Source organism: Melospiza georgiana, chromosome 10, assembly GCF_028018845.1.
Source record: "Melospiza georgiana isolate bMelGeo1 chromosome 10, bMelGeo1.pri, whole genome shotgun sequence".
Classification (NCBI taxonomy): Eukaryota; Metazoa; Chordata; class Aves; order Passeriformes; family Passerellidae; genus Melospiza; species Melospiza georgiana.
The window spans coordinates 23,028,268-23,050,578 of NC_080439.1; the positions used below are offsets into that span (position 1 = coordinate 23,028,268).

General features: G+C 48.3%; 2 protein-coding genes across 6 annotated transcripts in view; one reads left to right on the top strand and one right to left on the bottom strand.

Moving 5' to 3' along the window:
• PER2 (period circadian regulator 2) overlaps positions 1 to 3,098 on the top strand; it is a 49,409-nt gene extending 46,311 nt beyond the window's left edge. For all 5 annotated transcript variants that reach the window (XM_058030808.1, XM_058030807.1, XM_058030810.1 and 2 more), the window contains exon 26: positions 629 to 3,098. In XM_058030808.1, the coding sequence (XP_057886791.1) occupies positions 629 to 778 (150 nt within the window). In that variant the 3' untranslated portion in view covers positions 779 to 3,098. The remainder of the gene's footprint in view (positions 1 to 628) is intronic.
• Positions 3,099 to 16,163: 13,065 nt separating this feature from the next.
• Positions 16,164 to 17,203, bottom strand: LOC131087531 (transcription cofactor HES-6-like). The gene is made up of 3 exons (XM_058031269.1): positions 17,069 to 17,203; positions 16,899 to 16,985; positions 16,164 to 16,823 (listed from the first exon to the last, which is right to left on the bottom strand). Exons 1-3 carry the CDS (start codon positions 17,201 to 17,203, stop codon positions 16,257 to 16,259), a joined length of 789 nt encoding a protein of 262 aa, XP_057887252.1. The 3' UTR covers positions 16,164 to 16,256.
• Positions 17,204 to 22,311: the final 5,108 nt, after the last annotated feature.

Here is a 22,311-nt window from a genome sequence, read left to right on the forward strand (position 1 = left end):
CATGTCTGTGTTTGAAATGCTTTAGCAACACAGCAGAAACTTCACTACATAAAAATCTCTATGTGCAGAATGAATGGCAGTATACTGATCCCTTTTTCTATCAGACTTCTCAATCCAGGAGTATGATTCCTCTAAGTACTTTAATGGCTTGAAAGGGAAAAGAAAACCCCAACAGAACAAAGCATCCATGCAGTTTTATTTGTTGTCTGTGTATTTTGCTTATTCATGCAGAAATACCTTTTGCATTTTCTTTTCCCTAAGCTTTCTATCATTTGTGGCCTTTTTTGCACAAAAGCTGTCAAACAGAGAGGCTCTGTTTACACATGAGTGTTTCAAAAGTCAGTGTGAAGGAATTGCAGTGGAATCCTAATTGAGGAGGTGTTAATGTCACTGCAGCACCCACCTTGTGGCACAGCTGCTTCCAGTTGTGTTCTCAAGTTCTTGCATTGATTTATTGCACTTTATAAAACCATGGTGTGTGGAAAAGTTGTGGAGTAGAATACATCTGGTAGCTACAGCACAGGTGGAAAGGTTCTCTTGGAATCAAGGATTGCATGCAGGTGAACTGGTGCTTGGAAAAGCTTTTTTAGTTTTACTTATGAATGCTTCTATTCTTTTTTCTTTTTAGGAATGTATTTTTTGTGAGGACAATATACAGAGCAATTTTTATACATCATATGATGAAGAAATCCATGAAATGGACCTTAATGAAATGATTGAAGATAGTGGAGACAACAACTTGGTTTCCCTGAATCAAGTCAGTGAAGAACAAACATAGCCTTTGAGCCTGTTGTTTTGAAAATTGCTTCAAAACGACAGTGAAGGATCCACAGAGGTTTTAATCTTTTTATCCAGCTGGATGAATGCAGTTCAAAAAAGCAAATGTGTTTTTCTTGCTCTAGAAGAGTCATTTGTGAATGAATCTCTTTTTAAATGGTGGCAATCTCTTCCCAGTAAGGACATTGTTGAAGATGGTATAGCTTTTCTTTAAAAGACTCATTTTGCACTTACATGCCTCAAGTATTTCTTTATAAACTATAGAAACTTTCATTGATGCCTACTGTTTTTGTAGAGTGGGTTAAGAAGTGCTGCAAATCTCCTCACGTACATACGGTTCTTCAAAAATCTCCTTTTGGTGATGGTTCAGCATTATCAGTTGTTGAGCAGTTCTGCTTAGTGGCTCTTTAGCATTGTTCTTAATATTTGAAGTGGTCCAGCATAGTAGAAGAAATAACCTTCAAGGAAATCAATTCACACTTGCCCTTCTCATAGCAGTTGATCCCATCCTCTTTGTTTGTCTCCTCTAGTTTTGAATGTAGGAACTTCTTTTGTCTAAGAGGAATGTTGAGCTGATTTTCTATGATGGTCTGGTATTAAAGTTTATGTTGATGTCTAAGTACAGAGGACTGCAGACAACTTTGTAGCCTTTTATGTAAATGGACACTGCAAAACTATGAACTGTTATTACCTTGAAGCATAATTTCTGAGAAATTTTTACTCTAGAAATCCTTATGCTTAAAGATTTAAAAAACTTAAGACCACAGAGGATGAGTGGCCATGCTCCAGTGGCTGTTAGACAGACCTTGGGGTAACTCTCACCTTTACTGCTACTTGTTCTGTCAGGAGGTTGGCCATCAGTTCTTCCAATGTGGCTAAACAAACATCAAATTTCTATGTGGCAAGAGAGAATTAGATGTGTCTTGTCATTTGAAGATAGTTCTTATAAAAAAGAAGTGATTTTGAGAATAGTGTTGACCGACTCTATTTGATTTCCAGAATCTCAAATTTAGCGTGGCTGGAATCCTTTGCTGTCGAAAATTTCATTTTAATGCCTCTGAGATTGTATTGACTTGAATGTGTGTTCTTTATGTTCCTGTGCTCTTTATGTCTGTTGGATGTGGGAAGAGAACATGAGAGAAAACTGTTAATGTGTTGGTTAGTTAAAGGACTGATTTAGTCCTTTAAAGCAGTTTAGTTGCTGTGTTGCCAGATGTCAGCTGTAAGTCTTGGGGTGGAAAATGACGAAAGTTAATTCAATTAACTTCAATATGTTTGTCTTAAAATACTTTTCATGGGAAGCATTTCCTTTTTTAGTAGGATAACATTTCTATTCACTGAAATGTAAGGTTATTTTCATTCTATACAAATATTTCTCTTTCTATACAGGAAGGATGTGAAGTTACATCTGGCACCAAAAACATGCAAAAGTGACTGGCATTGGCTTAGCATAAGAAATAATTTGTTTCAAGTAATTAGTTATTAATTGGAAAATTTGCACTGGAGACAGGTTCTGCAGGTAGCAAAGTGTGTCAGCTTGTGAAACAAGCAGAATCACAATTTTAAAGAATGAGTAAGTATTTAAATGTAGTGTGAAGCACTGCCCAGCAGGATCTGATGCCTGTCTTTAACAGCTCAGCAAGGTCAAACGTAAATATTTGTAAATACAAAGTGAATGAGAAATTTTCCAGTGTTGGTGTTCACGTCCGATGTATTAAATGTTTTAATCATCAATGGAACAGTGCAGCTATACCAGCATAGTAAATATATTTCATTTTTACATGGAGACACAAACATGGACCAGGGTTTGGGAAAAATGAAAGCTTTATATAAAAGGAGTGCATCATCATTATACAAATAATTTTCAAAGACTTCTCAACCACTTTGAACTTCTTTGCTTTAGCATGGTTTCTTTTTTCCCCATGTCTTTTTTTATTTGTCCTCGCTTCTTTTATTATTTTTTTTCAATGACCATCTTGTAACCATAACTTAGTGAAAGGAAGAGAAAAGTATATTTAGAGCATTTTGTGGATGTGCTTACTTATGGACTTAATCTTGCATCCTTAAAGTGTTTGCATTTACAGGGTGGTATTAAAATATTTTCCTGTAACTTTAAATCTACATGCCTCCATTTATAGATAAGATTCTGAAGCTGTAATTTTTCCAAACTGTTGTAAGATGATTTATTTGTGATGACACTTTGTCAACATGTCAACAATGTTTTCTGTACACTGTGCAATATATTTTGGTTTTGCCACTTGTGACTAATTTTTATGACTTTGCTTTTTAGAAAACTGGTAAATAAAACAGATATATTTTTAGTTGCCTTTTTGTTCCTTGAGGCTTCTGCTCCAACTAAGAAGTCAGAATATGTGCTTTACTGATGGTTTGTGATGGTATTTCAGACTGCAGAGCTTGCTGTGATGTTAGCTCTGCCTTCCCGTCCTCGAGTAAAACTTCTGCCACCTTTTCTGAGTTTAGTGGTCGCATGGAAGATTGAATCTTTATCTTGAGGAGATAAAGATCTCTTGTTCTGAGATGATGTGCCAGTGTCCTGCAAGAGCACGTGCAGCTGGGCTCTGTGTTGTTCAGATCTGCCACAAGACACCTCTGGTGCTTTTTGCTTTGTTCAGTGTCAGCTGCAGCCCCAGAGCTTTCCAGGCACAGAGAGCTCCAGTCATGGCCCTGGGATTTGCTCTGTGCAGTGATTTTGTGTCTTGTCTCAAGGTGTGAGGGGTTCTCTTTGAAGGTTGCTGAACTTGCCAAGCTGCAGCACTGCCCTGTCCGTGTTCCCTCTGCGCTGAGTGAGCAGGGCTGAGCGCAGGGCTGGGACTCCTCCTGCTCAGGAGGGACTCAGGTTTGAGACTTCATTAATTCTTCTTCTCCATGGCTGTGTTGTGAGAGGTCTGGGGAAGTCTTTAAATGGAACAAGCTGAAATTATCATAAAGGCCCCAGATCCTTCTGCAAGCTGCACAGCCAGGGTGTTTGTACCACAGAACAGCTCAGCACACAGGAATTGCCTTCACACCAAGGGTACAGTGATGGTGTTGTGCACTGAATTGCCAGGAGCTGCATTTGAAAACATGCCTCTTGAGCACATTACCCAAGGCTCTTTGCAATCCTCTGAATTAAGCCTAAATTTGTGTGCAGTTCTGTGTCTGTCTGAAAACACTTCTGTCCTAAAGCAGCCACGGTCCTTGCTCAGGTCAGAGAGCAGAGATGTGTTGGTGGAGCTCTGAGAGAGCTCCAGATCTGAGTGTCACCCACCTGAACCACAGTGTCACCCACCTGTGCCACTGTGTCACCCTGTGCCACTCCAGAGGTGCTGCCATTGTGAGAACTTGCTGGGACGCAAGTTCTCATAAATGGTAACAAGAACCTTGGGAGCACCGAGGTGCTGCTGGTGGGATAAACCACCACGTAATGGTTCACACTCATTTCTGCTTTTGGGAATTTTTTTTCCAGTTGTAAATGTAATGAGAGTGTGAGTTAAACGTGGTTTCAGGTATTCTCAGACTCCTCCTTGGTGTCTCCTGCCAGCCCCCAGAGCCAGGGCTTGCTCTGCAGAGCTGTTGGGTTTTTCCTTGGTCCAGGTTCTCCCACCTCGGCAGCCCCTAGATGTCACTGGTGTCCTGGGATTATCCTTGGCAGCATTTCCACCCGTTTGTCTTTGTTCAGCTTCCTGTACACTGTGGAGTTTGCCATTACATTGTTTGAGGTGAAGTGAAAGCTCTGAGGCTTGAATTTCAAACAAGATAATGAGAAATTCATACTGAAGAGCTGTTGGCCCAACGACAGTGAATGCAAACATCAGCTCTGCTTGGAAAAGGGAAACAGAATGCTGAAAGCACCAAATTTTAGTCCATTTAACAGCTGTCATGAATATAGAGGTGAAAAAAAGATGCTGTCCCTTTTGAGAATTAAGATCCTTGATGGTTATTTTGTCTCTAAGAAGGGTGGAAAGAACCCAAGGGATTGAGGAGCCTCTGACCCAAAGAAGAGCCTGGTGAAACGAATTTCATGTTTCTGGCAAAGCAACAAACAGATGACTTGAAGAAGGATAAGGTTTGTAGGTGTAACTTCCAGAAATCCCGCTGTTTAACTGATCATAAGTGCTTAGGAGCTTCAGAAATTTATTCAGTGTCTTGAGCAAGGTAACCAACAGCTCAGGAACTCCTTTGTTTTCAGGGGTGGTACACGAGGTGTGTAACAGCTGAGTCTCTGCTTCACTGAAACAAAATACCAAACAAACAACAAACCCCAATCTTCTCCAGGCTGTCCAAGTGGAAAAGTAACATAACGCTGGGTAGAAACTGAGGCAACTCTGAATCACGGGTATTTCTGTTGGTGTCTGCTGATAAAGTGTGAGCTGCAGCAGGCTGCCGTGTGTGTGGTGGCACCATTCCCCAGGGCTCTGGCTCTGTGGCTGACATGAACAGTGTCTAACCTCAGTGGATAATGCACAGTGTGGAAATACAGCCTCTCCCTTGGAGAGAAATGGCTTTTCACTGTGGAAGAGCCCTGTGTGTGGGGCAGCGTGGGGACAATGCTGTGTCTGTGAGGTGCAGGAGGGTTTGGAGAGCAGCACCTGCTGCAGCTGGGCTGGAAGCTCTGCTGGGGCAGCGCTGCGCCCTCAGCCCCACAGGGATCTGCTGCTTTGCACCTCACTTGTTTTCCTTTGTTTTGGGTGGATTCAAATTTCCTGGTATCCCAGGATTTGTCAAGGTGTACTTCTCACTCCTCACTCTGTAGCAAAACAGGATAGAGTGAATTCATTGCTCTCTTTAAATTGTTACAGTGGTCTAAAAGTAAACTGCTCGTGTTGCTGTTGCACTGCCTGCTTCAAAACTTCTACTTCTGTCCAAAAACTTATTGAATTCTACTTCTGTCCAAGAACTTACTGGCTGTGTTCTTCCTTTTTAAAAACCCTGACTATTGCTTGTCTAAGGCAAGGTCTGCTGTTTTCCCCTCTGCTGCCAGCAGCTGCTCCCTTGGAAATCTGTGGCCTTTTTGCCCAGGGTGCTGGATGAATCCAGCAATGTGCTTCTCTGGCTGTAATGTTGGATTTGCTCAGCTGCAGGAAGCAGGAGGAGGCTGGGTGGGTGTGCACAGCCAGGTCTGCAGGAGCAGCTCTGAACCCTTGCAGTTGCAGTGCTGGGGGTGGCACACAGGATTTCCACGAGGATTTCACCTGAGCCCTCTGCCCTTGGTGCTCTCTGTCACTTCTGCTCCTCCTGATGCCTCTCGGAGCCTGTGGGTGTTTGCAGGTTTTTGGGAGCACACACAAAGCCAAGCTGGAAATGCACTGGGCTCAGCACTTCCTTTATTCTCTGTTAATAAACTTCTCCCACCTCCTTCAACACTCAATTTTGAATACTGGCCGATCTGTCCTCACATATTTTGGAAAACTATTATTTTGTGGTTCACCTTTGTTTCTAAATTTAGTGCAAACCAGGGGTTTCTGATGAAAACGGTTCATTAGATTGCAGAGCAACAACTTTGTGCTGAGCAGAGCTACTGTTTCTCCTGGAGTCCTGAAATACAGAGTTTGTTTCTGCAGCAATACACGATTTTAAGACATAAAATCATGTTATTTTTCTCTTGCAGTGAGAGAACACATGTCATTTACTATACCGACCACTGTATTTCAGTATCAAATGGTATGTAAGCGAACCATTTTGTAGTTTTCATTGCTCAATGTAATAGCTATCTTCTAGTGCAGTTTCTCTTTCTTCCTGTTAAGGCTAAATTTACTTTTTCAATTTACTTAAAGGAAACAAACAAAAAAACCCCACAAAAAAAAAAAAAAAAGGCAAAAAAACCAAAACCAAAAAACCAAGCCAAAAAAAACCCCCAAAAAACCCAAAATAACCCTCCCCCAACAAAAAAAAAAAAAAAAATCAAACAAACAAACAAAACCCTAAAAAACAATAAAATAAAACCCCAAAACAAACAAAAAACCAACTCCAGGAAATAATGGAGTTGACAAAAGACCCAGGTCTGTTTCAGGGCATGGAAAAGCCAGGAGGGGCTCTGGCTGCAGGAGGGTGTTTGGGGTGGCTCTGCCTGTGCCCCCAGGTTGTGCCTGTGCAGAGCTCCCAGCCTGGGCCAGGCCCAGCATCTCCTCTGTTGCAATTTGTGCATTTCAGGAGCATCTGGCGTGTCCCAGCAGCGACAATGGCAGGAATGTGGCCATCGGGAGCTGTTTCCAGTGTCTGTATGCAGTTGTCTTTACAAGCCTCCTCCTTTTTTGTGCTCCAAGAGCTGCCTGTGAATGGGGCAGACCTTGTCCCAGCTGCTCGGGGCAGGGAGGGCAGGTGGGCAGCGCCTTCTGCTCAGACCTGATTTCTGATTTTCTGATTTTCTGATTTTCTGCCTCTTCCCAAACCCCACATCCCTGAGGCGGCAAAACTTCTGTGCACTCCTGGTTGCCCTCAAGATGTTTTTCCTCCCTCCCTTTTAGAGACAAATCCAAGTGTAAATGTATTTGTTATAGAATTGTGCTGAAATTTTTAATTTTTTAATTCTTTAACTGCCAAAGCCACGTGGCAATACCGAAGGGTTCCCACGCCGTGTAAAGAGCTTGGAAATTCTTCCATTGTCTTTAGCTTCCATTGTCTTTTAGCATTCAAAAAGATGGTTACAGAACTCTTTCAGTAAAGGCTGCTAAAGCTTTGGATGTAGTCAGGCAGTCAATTTTGTATTATTTTAGAAATAATTACTTTGCATTGCATGAGCAGTGAATTTAAATGAGTTCAGCTATAAAGACCTGATTAGGAGCACATATATGAACAACATTGTATTATTAGTCCTGCCCTCTATGTGCTCTACCATTATGAGGTGATGCTTAGGTCTTAAATTTTAATAATAGAATTTCCAGGGAGTTCTGGCTTGGATTTTTAAGGAAAATCCGTTTGCTTGTTTGGCTTTTTAAATTTATTTTTGTCTGATATCTCTGAGCTAACAGGTGGGATAAAGGTGTCTGTGTCTCAGTCTCAGAACACCATTTATAGTCTCCCATCGATTTCATGGCAGAATGATAAAAATTGAAGCAGACTGCACACTGTAAATGGTTGTAGAGGTTTCACTTGCTGACAGAATTAGTTTGATGAGGTGATTTATGGCTCCTTTACCACCTCATGCAGTGTTCAGAGCCTGTGGAGTTTATGGAGTTGTCCTTCCCTCGTTCCCCTGGCAGGGTGGCTCTGCAGGTCGGGTTTTTTGGGAGGATTGAACAGCACCAAAGGGCCAAAGGCTCAGAGGCTGTGGCTCAGTGGTGCCTTGCAGGGCAGGCTGGGGCTCCCTGGTCCATAAACCCTGCATGGCTGAAGGATGGTCCATAAATCCTGCATGGCCAGGAACTCAGGGGGAAAGAGCAGCTCTGAGCTGGGCTGAGAGGGGTCTGAGAATGGAGGTGGGATTGTCATCATCCACACAGTCCAACTCACTCAGTCAACCATTTCCAAAGAGCACCTGTAAAACTGTCAGATGTAAAATTTGTCTTTCAGCTGAGAAAAGCAACATGTGCTCCTTGTTCTGCAGGGTGCTCCCAGGAGTTACCAAAGCTGGCTACCAAAACTCCCCGTGAGTAAATGGCTGTAATTAAACATAATTGAATGTAATTAAATGTATCCCCAGCCCTCCAAGCACTGTCTGTGCCCTGCTCAGGCTGTAGATAAGGCTGAGCTGGGCTGTGACACCTGGGCTATATATAGGAGGTGACAGCTCCCTGCTCCTGGAAACATTTGGACTGTTGCACTCTGGTTTGTGCCTTTCATGAAAGAATTGGAGGAAGAGAATAATAACAAAGGGCACTGCCTCTTTGGCACTGCTTAACACTGCCTTTTGAAAAAAAACAGTTTTATCAACAGCAAAACACAATTTTTATTTCTTTGTATAAGATACAGGGGTTCCTTGTTGGAGAGCATTTGAGAAAGAGACAAAGGTGAAATCACTCTTGAGGCTTGAGGAGGTTTGGACCTTTAGGAACAGTTTAATGGAAAGGAAGTGAGGAGTTGGTAAAATACAAGCAGAAAAGAAAGACACGGGGCTGAATCTGTGTGGGTCTGTAATCTGTGACCATAACAAATGAGAAAGCTGCCAAAACAGGGAAGGTTGGAATTGCCCTGTGCTAGACAAAAAAATGGAAAAAAGCATTTGAGGAGGACAGGGAAAAGTGATGTTCAGAGCTTTTGCAAAAGCAGCTGGAGCTGCAGAGGGGCTGTGTGCTGAGCTGCACTGCCAGGCCAACACAGAGCTCAGCTCTGGGGCAGCTGAGTCACATCAAAACTGTGTCCAGGCACTGGAGATTTTGGGTCCTTTGAAAACCAAACCCCAGATGAGCAACAACTGGGCTGCCTGAATCTCTTTGCAGATTTATTCAGAAAAATGTCTAAAATATCATTGTCCAAACAATGCTTAATATCCAACGCTCTCCGAGAACAAAAGCAGTGAGCACAAACCCTGTATAAATGATTTTCTTTTGTTCCAGGGGAAGCACGGGGGAAGTGGAGCCCTTCCTCTGAAGGTTTGTGTTTGGGGTGGTGCTGCTGGGATGCCATGGCTGCAGCACTGCAGGAACAATCCCCAGCACCAGCTGGGCTCTGCTCAGCCCCCGCCTCCCTGCCCATGGCTGGCATCCTGGCAGGACATGCAGCCAGGCTGCAGGCTCGTGTGCTTCAGCATTGAAAAGGACCAGAGCTCAGAATCCTTAATCTGGGCCAGAAAGCCAAATCTCCCCATTGCCCTGCAGGATTCTGCTGCATTTCTGGGGCATTTCTGCAGAGTGAGCAGCAGGTTGGGTTTGGTTTGGTTTGGTTTGGTTTGGTTTGGTTTGGTTTGGTTTGGTTGGTTTGGTTTGGTTGGGTTGGGTTTGGCTTGGTTTGGTGTGGTTTGGTGTGGCTTGGGTTGGGTTGGTGTGGTTTGGCTTGGTGTGGTTTGGTTGGGTTGGGTTGGGTTTGGTTTGGTTGGTTGGGTTTGGTTGGTATGGTTTGGTTGGTGTGGTTTGGGTTGAGTTTGGCTTGGTTTGGTGTGGTGTGGTTTGGTTTGGTTTAGTTGGTTTGGCTTGGGTTGGTTGGTTTGGTTTAATTGGTTTGGTTTGGTTTGGTCTGGTCTGGTTTGGTTTGGTTTGGTTTGGTTTGGTTTGGTTTGGTTTGGTTTGGTTTGGTTTGGTTTGGTCTGGTTTGGTTGGTTTGGTGTGGTTTGGTTTGGATTAGTTTGGCTTGGCTTGGTTTAGCTTGCCTTGGTTTGGTCTGGTCTGGTTTGGTTTGGTTTGGTTTGGTTTGGTTTGGTTTGGTTTGGTTTGGTTTGGTTTGGATTAGTTTGGCTTGGCTTGGTTTAGCTTGGCTTGGTTTGGTCTGGTCTGGTCTGGTCTGGTTTGGTTTGGTTTGGGTTTGGTTTGGTTTGGTTTGGTTTAGTTGGTTTGGCTTGGGTTGGTTTGGTTTGGTTTGGTTGGTTTGGTGTGGTTTGGTTTGGATTAGTTTGGCTTGGCTTGGTTTAGCTTGGCTTGGTTTGGTCTGGTCTGGTTGGGTTTGGTTGGTTTGGGTTTGGTTTGGTTTGGTTTGGTTTGGTTTGGTTTGGTTTGGTTTGGTCTGGTCTGGTTGGATTTGGTTGGTTTGGGTTTGGTTTGGTTTCTCACCCACAGGAAATGAAGGAAGCTGAAGGCAGCACACTCCGTGGGGATTCCTCACAGCCTGGTGTGCCCAGATGGGACAAACTGGGATCCACAGCAAAGCCCCTCCTGCCTGGGCAGGCCCTGCTGGGAGCTCGGGGCCAGGAGCTGGGTGTCACAGGTGTCACAGGTGTGTGTCACAGGTGTGTGTCACAGGTGTGTGTCACAGGTGTGTGTCACAGGTGTCACAGGTGTGTGTCACAGGTGTGTGTCACAGGTGTCACAGGTGTCATAGGTGTGTGTCACAGGTGTGTGTCACAGGTGTGTGTCACAGGTGTCCCAGCTGTGCTCAGTGCCTGTGGGTGCTGCACTGCAATAGTGACAGAGGGCTGCCAGAGCAAGGAGTGCCCCTGTTTGTGTCCCCAAGGTCCAAAAGCACCTGGCAGGGGCTGCAGTTGTTCAGGAGGGAGGTGACACCTGGGAACCCCTGTTCCAGGGCAGGCAGGAGGGATGCAGCCATTCTGCTGGGAGGGGAAACACAACAAACAAAACACCCACAGCCAAGCCAGAGAATGCTTGAATACATGGAACTGCTTTCTTTCCTGATCTACTTGTTTTGCATGACATGGATTATATTTGTTTGCATGTTTCATTTCCCACCTGGCTCATCTCATTTGCATTTATTAATTTTTAATGCATGCATGTGGCTGAGTTAGAGGGGTCATGGCTGGGAGAGGAGAGCCTTCCCTGGAGTGCTCAGTGTTGGGTGGGATTAACAAATCTCTTTGGGTGACCAAAGGGGACAGGGAGGGTTTGTGCATCAAACATTCACCCATCAGCACTTGCCCTTTATGTGAGAGCACAGTGTTTCATCCAGCACTTTGGATCAAAGGAGACTTGGGAATGTAAAATTTGAGGAGGCTTTTTCAGCTGAACTGTTCAGTTAGGCAGTGACACTCCTGCCTTGAGAGACACATGAGCAGCGCTCCCCTAATTAATTCTGGAGTCAAATTCACACTGCCTGAATGCAGAATGGAGGGAGGAGTGTCTGGCAGCAGACTCCAGCCTGGGAAACTGAGAAGATTTTGCTTGTTTTGAATGTACTGACTTCAATTTTATCTATGATACAAATTAAAGTGCAAGAAAACATTGCCTTGAATCAACAGCAGTGGAGCCCAGATTTTAGGGAAAGTTTGACAGTTCTGAGAGGTCAGCAGATGCTCTGGCCTCACAGTTTTGTTCTTCCTCTGTGCAACCCCCAGGGCAGCACTGACCCTGACCCTCATCCATGGAGAAAGTTTCCCACACTTCAAGACAGACTGGAACCCACAAAAGTGTGCAATAGATTACAGAGAGCAGTGCAGGTGTGTCACTGGGTGAGAAATTGAGGGTTTGGGGTTTTTAGTGTGTTGTGGATGGCAGCAAGATGGAGGGCACAGGGTGCTGTCCTGGGTTTCTTCTTCAGCTTCTTCTTCCTCCTTCTCCATGGGTTTGGGTGGCATTTTGTACTTGGGCAGAACAGTCTGCACTGTGGGCTCTGTGGGATCAGTTATTGGGTTAAAAGGGAAAATAATCCAGGTGTCAGCTCTCAACTGGATAGTTTAGTCTTAGGAGACCTTGTACCAAGAGATTGTTGGCCATTTTGTGCCTTCTAAAGGAAAGTTCTCACTGCTGAACTCACAGCAGTGAGACTGTTTTACTGATAAGAAATAATGGATACCTGAGTCTGAACATGAAACTGCTGTCTGGAGTGCCTCCTTGCTTTCTACTAATATTTTAGCCAGAGACCAATGCAAAAACTGTAAAACCACAAATTGGGTTAATTTTACTCTTAAGAAATCCAAGGCCAGAAGGGATCAGTTAATATAATTGCTTGTGTGTTGTTGTTTTACTCAGAAGTTTTCGTTTGTAACCAAAGCAACTTGTATTTGCTTCTGGAAATATATTCTGTCCCACTTCAAATTAAAAGAAAGGAAAATCATTACTTCTTCTGGTGTCTAATTTCAATGCTTTTCCTTCTCATTTCAGACACCCTGGACCTACTATCTTGGTCTTGGCACTTTATTGGATTAAAAGACTTCTTGAAGCCATGACTTCCTCAGCTGGTAGGTGAGCTACAGAACATGTGTGTAATGCAACATAGACAGTATAACTAACCAAATCACCCTCACTCATCAAACTAACCAAATCACCCTCACTCATCATCTTGTTTAACCAAATTAACTCAAGGCCTCATGCTCTGAGGTGTATTTTCATGTCTGAACGTTTTATGAACCAGCTTGAATATTTTTTTTAACCTCCTAAAAATGCAGTGCAATGAATTTCACTCACTGAAAACTATAATGAAATGCTAATGTTGTGTAGGGAGCTAAAATCTGGAAGGAGTGAGAGACTGTTTTTCCCCTTTGCTTTTTCTTTAGCTTTGCTCATGCAGAAGCCTGAGGGGCTTAAAGTGGACAATTTAGAGACACTGTCCATTTAGATAATTGTGGACTCAGGAATTTGCTAGAGGATGCATCTTGGAACCAGGCATCTCATGCAAAAAAAAAAAAAACAATCTCTTAGGAGGAGGGGAAGGGGAGGCTGCTGGATTAGTGTGTGAATCCCTGCTTTTTCCATGTGCTGCCTGCACCACCTTGGAACCATTGTGCTCCTCTGTGGAGCAAAATGATCCCTCCTCTCCTGGATGGAAAGATAAGTGTGTGTTCTATCTCCACCTGTCAGAGCTGGGGCAGTTCTCTGCTGTCCCTGGGGCAGTTTTTTCTTTCTCTCTCCCCCAGCCAACCCTCCCTGCAGGAGATCTCTGCTGTCCATGGCCCGCTGTCCATCTTTGCCTGAGAGCCAGCCCCTTAATTTCAAAATGATAATAATTCCTAGGGAGAGGGTTTACATTTCCCATTTCAGGGGAGGCTCCTGCCTTCCTTAGCAGACACCTGTCTGTCCAAACCCAGAGCCCTCCCATCCTGCCAGGTGTGAATCAGGCTAAGCAGGGATGGCACAGACCAAGCCTGGTGTGCTCCATGCAGCAGCTGGACACAGCTCTGTACAACCTGTGTGTGTGCAGGGTGGGCAGCTGCTGCTGTGAGAGTGTGCAGAGCTGTGCTTGGACATGGCAACAAAACCTGGGGAATCCTGAAATGGGGCTCCAGCAGCTGGAGCTACCTATGTGGATGGCCCTTGGGGATGTGGGGCTGTTACCTGTGCAGAGTTTACCATAATGGGGCAAGGCGAGCACCAGGATTCACCAGCATCCCCTCCAGCATTTCTCATAGGAATAAATCCTCCTTTTTTGTGACATTTCAATAGTGTTCTGCCAACAGCAGCACCCTGGATGGTTAAAAATGCAAGCTGTGTTACAGACAGGAACCAAGTGCCTGCTTAGCAGAGATCTCCTGTGTGATGTCTGTGCACCCCCTGGACCTGCTGCTGAGGCCTGGGCTGGTTTGACTCTTCTGTGCCTTTAACTGGAACAGAGACTGAAACATTTATTTGGAGAGGGAGGCTGCAGAGAGCTGCAGGATGCTCGCTGTGGGAGATGCAAGAAGGTGCACATCGATTGGTGTGATTTAAAAGCTTGATCTTGCCTCCTGGCCAGAGGCTCTGATAAAAGACCTGGGACGTGTTGCCAAGAGGGTGGGAAGAGGTTTGAACTCCAAGTCCTCCCAGCTGACCTGGTCTAACAAGGAGCGTTTTTCCCCTGTAACAGGTGTGAGTGACTGACACACAAAGAGAGGGGAAAACGAGCCCTTCTTTCCATTATTCTCCACCTGAATATCAAACCAGAGGAGTCCTGCTAGTGTGCTGCCCCTCTCTCCTGTTACAAGGCAGGGCACTGTCAGATCAGATGGTCTGTTTGTATTACTTTGGAATGGAAAAGAGTAAAGGCAGTTTCTATAAAGAAGGACTTGAAAAGGCTTCCCTGGTTTTTCATCAGAGCTGTTGGAAACCTTCCTTCCCCACACTGCCCCTTCCCCTTTTCCTCAAAATCCTCACCTCTTCCTGCCTTTGTCAGGCAGGTGTCAGATTTGACACCTTTGCAGTATGGTACAGAAATGCAAATGGACAAATCCAGCAGCACCTCATCACAGCGTGTAAACTTGCTGTGAACCTAATTTGTGGATTAAAAAAAAAAAAAAAAAAAAAAAAAAAAAAAAAAAAAAAAAGGCCGTATTGGTACCACATTTCTAAAGTGCTTTTTAGACTATTGCAAAGCTCCTCATAGCCCTACAGAGGCCTCACCTGCCCTGGCTCTGCCCCTCTCCTCCAGCTCTGAGGGAATTGAACACAACAGAAGGACCAAACATTCTGATGGACACCTTTGAACAAGAACACACAGCCCAGGTAAAGAAAATTACAAAGGAAAGGCCTTGCCAGTGCTTCAGTTTATATTTTTATTAATCTGCATGGTTATTAACAAAGGCACATGTCTATCCCTTGGTCGTTGGGTTGCTTCCTTTCTTGCTTGTTCTATGTTTGGGAACTTCCACGTATTAAGACACTTTACAATCCTTTTTTTCCCCTTTACAATGACAGCTCTCTGAAAGGTATTGTACCACAGCAAAAATAACCTGGCATCTCCCCAAAGCAGGAACCAGGACAAGAATGCTGAGAGTCCCCATCCACATTGAAGAACACTTTCCAAACCCACTGGACACTTCTTTCAATGAAGTCTTTTTTGCTTTTCCCCAACAAAAAAAACCCCAAAATGCAAACCAGGCTCCTGTGAAGTTATGCCCCAGGACAGGATTTGCCTAGCACTTCTGAAGCTGGGGCTGTGCATGTGTGAGCAAGGCCTTCAGATGGCAGATCAAGTAGAGCAGGCTTGGGGGGCTGGCATCCAGACCAACCAGCCCCAAACTCTGCGGCCCAGGACCAACCTCAGCCAGTCTGACCTTGCTCGGTCAATAAACTTAAGTGTCAACTACAATTAAACAAAAGAAATATTTGAATTCCAATAGTTAAGTTAACAAAGCTTAGTACAAGAATTAAGTGCTTAATTGCCAGCATTGTTTCCATGATATAGACATGCTGGTGTTGAGAGCCAACAAGAGGGAGCTGTATTTTTAATGTTCTTAAACGGGTTAGAAACACACCACATTACACAATATATGCCACGTTGTGAATTCAAGGGTTTTTTTATTAAAGATCAAAAATAAAAAAACATTTGACATCCTAATATACACAAAGTCACAATAAACTCAAACGTGCTAAAAGCAAAATGTGCATAAAGACACTCATTTCTAAAAGGCACCCTGCCACCAACATCTTTTAAAATGTTTGCCTAATTCCACCAGCTTTCTAGCTTTCTGTCCCTCCCCTAAAGGTGAGACTTTAGACTGCTATCAGGTACAGACACCTTTCAGGGGTCTGTGCTATCACTAGAATGCTTGAAACCGTGCATGCAACTTAGCTCCAGCTTCTCCTGCCATTCACTATCGTGATTTAAAACGCACAAGGACTTCTTAAAAAGCAGCGGCGTTTGGGCCGCTTCTAAGGGCCAAGAAGAGAGAGACAGGGTTATAAAATAACTGCTGCGTCTCCACCAGAGAGCTTTGCTACTACAAACCGCTTCCCTCCTCCCCCCCGCCGCATCCTTTTGTAAAAACAACCCCCGAAGTTACAAAACGCCACACACGCACGGGGATGAAATGTTCACGCGTTCGCTTTAGGCTGTCAGGGGCTGACAGCGACGGAGAGCCCGAGTCCGCAGGCACAGCGCTGCCAGCCGCACACAGACGGACACACGGACACTCAGACGGACACACGGACACTCACAGACAGACACACGGACACGCTCGCTCAGCACACGCGTGTGCGGGGCACGCTGCCCTCCTCCCACAGGCAGCGCTGCGCTGGCTCTCTCCGCTGTTACCAGGGTCTCCACATGGCTCTGGGCGAGCCGGCCGAGGGCAGGCCCAGCGTCTGGGACGCGTCCAGTCCGTCCGAGGGGGTCTGGCCCGGCCCGGCCTCCGCCTCGTCCGAGCCGGGCTCCTCGCTGGGGGCGGCCGGGGCCGGGCCCGGGCGGGCTGCGGCCGGCAGGGACAGCGCCTCGCCGGCGGGCCAGGGCCCGAGGGCCGGCTCCGCCACAACGTCCGTGATCGAGTCCGGGCAGCCGCCCTCGCTGAGGGGCATGGACTCCAGCAGGTGGTTGAGCAGCTCGGCGGCCGTGGTGGCGTCGATGCCGGGGCAGCTGGAGACGAAGGTGTGCACCTCGTGCATGCACTGGATGTAGCCGGCGGCGAAGCGCTCGCTGGCCTCCAGGAGCCGCCGCCCGCCGCCTGGGACAGAGAGGGGCGCGGGTGAGGCGCGGGCCGGGCCGGGCGCACCCCGCCGCCCCCCGGGCCCGCACTCACCGCGGCCGCGGCGCTCCAGCACGGCCCGCACCCGCCGCACCGTCCGCTCCAGCACCTCCGCGTTCTCCAGCTTCGCCTGAAACTGAGCCGGGGCGCCGCGGCCGTCAGCGCGGCCCCGAGCCCCGCCGGCCCCCGCCCCGCCGTGCCGCCGCCTCACCTCGCTGTCGGCCAGCAGCAGCCGCAGCTCCCGCAGGCTCTCGTTGATGCGCGCCCGGCGCTTCTTCTCCACCAGCGGCTTCCTCGTCTGCGGGGACAACAGCGCCGTCAGCTCGTCAGCCCCCCCGCCCCTCCGGGCCCGGCCCCGCCCGCGCTGCCCCCGCCGCTCACCCTGCGGTCGCCGCGGGGCCCCGCGCAGCCCTCGCCGTGCGGCGGGCGCTCCGTGCCGGGCGCCATGGCCGCGCCGCTGCCCCGCTCCCTCCGCTCCCGCCCCGAGCCGCCCATTTTATACCCCGCGATTTGCATGTCAAAGAGCCCATTGGCCGCGCCGCGCGGGCAGCGCCGAGCGTTGGCCGAACGGGCCAATGGCGGCCGCGCGCTTTGTCTGCGCCGGGGCGGGGCGGCGGAACGGCCCCGGCGCTGGGCCCGGGCCCGGAGCGGGAGCGGGAGCAGGAGCGGGCCGGGCCGGGCGGGAGCGGGCTGGGCTGGGCCGGAGCGGGAGGGGGGGACAGGCTGTGCCGTGCTGTGCCGTGCCGTGCCGTGCCGTGCCGTGCCCCCGCCGGCAGCGTGCGGCTCCACGGGGCGGCTGGGCCGTCACTGAGCCCCAGTGACCCCAAACCCCAGCGCCCGTTGCGGGCTCAGCGCCGCGGAACACGCGCGTGTGCGGCTGCGGTGTCGGTGGAACGGAGGGCACGGCGGGGCCGCAGCACCGACCTGGGCGTGCCAGAGTCAGCCTGAACCGTGACCGGAGGCCGTGGGGCTGAGCACGCACAGCTGGCACGGAGCCGGTGTTGTTGTGCCCCGTGCCAGCGGACGGGGCGGCTCTCGGGCCGAGTGCGGGTCCAGCCCGGCAGGACGCGCCCGCTGTGGCCGTGGCTGTGCGGGCACCGCGGCCGCTCGGCGGGGCAGCGCATCCCCAGCCCCGGGCACGGGCAGCGCATCCCCAGCCCCGGGCAGCGCATCCCCAGCCCCGGGTAGCGCATCCCCGGGCACAAGCAGCCGGGCCCGGAGAGCTCGGTGCCTCCCTGGCTGACGGAGCCGGGCAGCTTTGTGCGGGTAACTTGATGCTGATGACAGTTGGCAGCTGCAGTTCCCCCGGCAGAGCGAGGCAAATAAAAGCGTTAGGGCTCGTCCCCGAGGAGAGCGACAGGTGTTCGCTGCCGCTCCTTTGTTTCGCTGCTTTTATTCTCCTCGCTAATGCATGTCATATTTTTGCCGCCCGAGGAAACGGGAGACGCGCTCCCCCGCTTGAACCGGCGCGGAGCCGCTCGCTCGCCCCGCTCCGTGCCCGGCACAGCTCCCCTCCCTCCGAGGGTTCCTCCCGGTTCGTCTCGCCACCGAAAGCGCCTTGGCCTCGGTGGTGCTGAGTTTCCTTGCGGAAGGTCAGGCCGGAGCTGCAGCCACGCCGGGATCGGTGCGGGCGGGTCCCGAGCGGCCCCGCGGGTACCGGAACGAGCTCGGGAAAGGCCGGGCTGGCTCTCGCTGTTGGCAGTGCTGCTTTTCTCCTTCAAAGTGCCGTGTAAAGCTCCGTGCTAATCCATGTGCCACGGGAGAGCAGCTGGGATGGAGCGGCTCGGCGCTGCCTGCCCCAGCCCATCCCGGAGCGCACACGGAGAAAGGCAGCCCTGCAGGGACACCTAAGCTCAGGCCACTATCGCACTGGGCAGGAGGTGTTATTTTCAGAAAGGTGTTTCTGGTGTGTTTTTTCCTTTTATATCAAACATCAGTGCTTGGGTTTTGTCAGAGAGGATGTTCAGGTGGTGACAAGCTTCCCTGCACCAGGGGGCTGGGTGTCTACATCTGTCCTTGTGCCTCTGAAGAACCCAATTCTCTGTGTGACACAATGTGGAAAGCAGCTCATTCTTTTCGGTGATACAAGAAATGCTGTGGACCAGGCCAGGTACAGAACATTTTTGTACTGAAGTAGAGACACCTGTGACCATTCTGTGCCAGGCTGATGCATATTCAGCCTACCTAAGTGGCAGGGGAAAACCATGATTGTGTGCGTGCAAACTACAGCAAAATAATGGGTGTCACAATTTTGAAGAACCGTCTTTGTTCTGAACCAAAACTAGGCACCTAAGGTGGTATAAAACGCACAAATGCACACACACATTTGCGAAATGTGCGGTAACACACAATGTATGTAATAATTGGTAAAATATGAACTCCAAGCCTTTGTGAGCTCGTTTTCTCTTCAGAGAAAGCTCAACTTTTCCTAGAATGGGGGTGGGGGGAAGTGGGTGAGCCTGGTTGCTGGCGGGGGTGAAACCAAACCACGCAAATATTCACGTGTTCACTGCTCAGACAGCGGGGTTAACACTGCTGTAAATGGGTGCAGTCCCCAGACCTGCCAGGCCTCTTCACTGCAGGTGTTTCAGAGCCCCCTTGGGTTCCAGGTGCTGCTGTGTTCACGCAGGGAAATGGGAAGTGAAGGAGCTCCTGAATTCACCCCAGCCGAGGTTCAGATGAGCCAGGACCGGGTGCTGAAGCTCTGCTGAGCAGCAGTGATCTCTCTCAAGCCTTGATCTGAGTTTTTGAGCAGTGAAGGTGAGCACTTCAGGATGCACAAGGAGACTCCAGCAGCAAATCTTGGCTGAGAACAGCCAGAGAGAGCTGGCCATGGCTGCAGCATCCTGCTTTATCCTGCTTCTGTCCTGACTGGGCGGGTGTTGTTGTCATTGTACACATTGCTGGCTCTTGTTCTGCAGCGTGTCTTTTTGTATTTTCTTTGAAAAGCAGCAGGTCAAACGAGTTGACAAATGCTGGAGCTGTTTGTGCAGGGCATTAAAAATGTATGTGCCATAAATATCAGGGCATCACTAGAGCTGCCATGCTGCCGGAGGAAGTCACTGCAGGCTATCTCCTGCAGCCCACAGGGACAATGTGACATTTTTGTGCTACTTTAAACAAGTTCCATCACATCAGGTGAAGCGAATCATGGCAACCTCATGCATTTTAATGGAAATGTCAGCTGCAATCTAGTAAAAGAAAACATTCCTTAGGTACCTTGTCCAATACCTCAGTGCTTGTCCATGCGTGGTGGTTCCTGAAGATTTCACTAAACCCATCAAGTCATCTGTATTTTATCCAGGTGGAGCCCATCCTGCTCCCTGCTGAGGGGGTGTGTGCAGGCACTGCTTCCTCATGCATGGAGGGTGGGAGTTTAGCTTTGCTGGGCTAGGGAGCTCTGTCCTGCCAAGCTGCAAATGGCACTTTAGCCAAGGAGCAACATCATTTTAGCAGAGATAATGGCACCTGGGCCTTGCTGCATGTGTTCTGTGTGTAGAGCAGCATAACGCAGCCTATAAAACAGGCTTTCATGCTTTCTAGATGATGCATGAGCACTAATGCAGCTGTGGTGACAGTGGCAAAGGCCATCCTGCAGCCTCAGGACGTGCCGTGTGTTTTGGAGGCCCAGCTAAGTGGCAAATCCTCATTTCTGTCCTCACATGCTTCTGTTTGAGTTGGCAGGTGCATTTGGAAGGTGTCTGGCTCCCAGAAGAGCATTCACAGAGACATAATGAAGCTCAAAAAACATTTCTGAGTGCTCTACAGGCAAGTGTGCTGCCATGCATGGCCATGGAGTCAGGAGGTGACCCAGGCTCTGTGTGGATAATGCAATCAGGGCACGGGATAAAGACATGATGAGCATGCACAAGGTCCATTGGAAATGCTTGAGTAGTTTCTTTCATAGATGGTATAACATCTGTTGTCACTGGAGGCACAAGTTCCTGTCAAAAAGACACGTCACCCTTATAAATATTAATGGTGCATGTAAATGGTGGTGGGTGTGAACTGTGGATGAGGGGTTAATGGGCAAACTGCTCCTCAGGCTGCCATCAGACTCATTTCTGCCCTAACAAATACAAACTGTTTAGCTGGCAGAGCAAGCAAAAAGCTTTCTTTCCCCCTCCTCCTGTCCCTGGGGTCCAGTCACAAATGAAATGTGTGCTGTAATTAGTCTCTTGCCTTGTCACTGATGAAGATTAGTCCTGCTCACAGAGCCAAGGAGTGAGGCTGGAGCTGCAAGAGCTGAGGCTGTAGGTGATAAATGGAGAGAAGGCTGTTGGGGGAAGGCTGCAGCATTCCCCATCGCTGGACCCGAGCTGCCCTCAGTGCCATCGATTTCTCTGCTGTTAATAGCTGATGTTTAGGAGGAAAATAGGGTAGAAAATCAGCACTGAGCTGCTCTTGGACTCCAGTCTGTTTGTTACTGCAAATTGTGTTTGCAGCCTTGAGCACTGAGTTCCTGCTGCCCTTTTCAAAAACCATAAGGCTTTTCCTATCCTTATTTATTTATCAGCAGACTTGGCAGCAGTGCTAGTGTTCATCAGCTGGGGCACAGAGGAGCAGTTCATGCCAGCCAAAACACTAATGAGTAGCATTCAAAAGGGTCTGATGTCCATTGACAGCAGAGCCCCATCACTGTTCCTGTGGGAGCTGGGGGTCCCCTTTCCCTGAGAGGATGGGCCCAGCCTTCTGTCAAAGGTGCTTTGACTTTCTGCCATTTCAGAGGCGGTGATTTCCAAATGGGAAAATGGTGAGGGGCTGTGCTGGGCAAGCAGAGAGAAGAGCAGAGCTTTTCCCCAGTGGTGAGGGATGGATGGGTGCTGTGCATGGGGGGCACTGCCCCAGCAAAACCCTCTGTGCCACATTTCTTACCTTGTCCCCCTGATGGGCTCCCACAAAGAGAAGCCTGAGCTCAGAAAGCTTCAGCTGCTGCCATTTAGCTGTGGTCTGTCTGGCAGCATCCTGTGCCCTTGAGGTTACAGAGAGCATCACCTGGGCACATTTGTGGAAGGTATTTCAGGGAGGTGAGAAGAATTGTCTGAAGCAAGTACAGAGGGTTTTTTTTCAGTTGGATAAAAAAACCCCAGAGTCTGCCTGTGATGCTTCAGGGAGCAGAAATTGTGTTTCCTCATGTACTTGATTTCTCTAATATTTTTGGTAATTGAAAGTTATCTTTATCACGGGGCTGTCTTCATCACAGCCTTTATGCTATGTACCAGGGCTGCATGTATCACAGTCCTCCTCTGCAAGATATTTATATTAGTTCCTAAATGCCTTACAGGAATCCTCATTAAAGTGCATTTGCTCCAGAGAAGGCACTGAAGCCCTTAAACACAGTCCTGAGGAGGGCTGAAAGCTTTTAAAGATTTCCTCTGACGTGCAGTGTGTGCTCAGCGTAACTCCCAGCTGGGACACTCCAGGTTTGTTGACAGGACACAGGTTTTATTTTGATCACATTAACCTGTACACAATCAGGCTCTGAACTTCGCTCCTGTGTGTTTTGTGAAGTGCTCTGGAAAATGCCCCCTTTCACTGTCCCTCAGAGGTTTGCATTCACTTCACAAATTGCAAATCTGAAGGTGGGGAAAAGTCCTGCTCCCTAGGGGAACTCTGTGAGATCC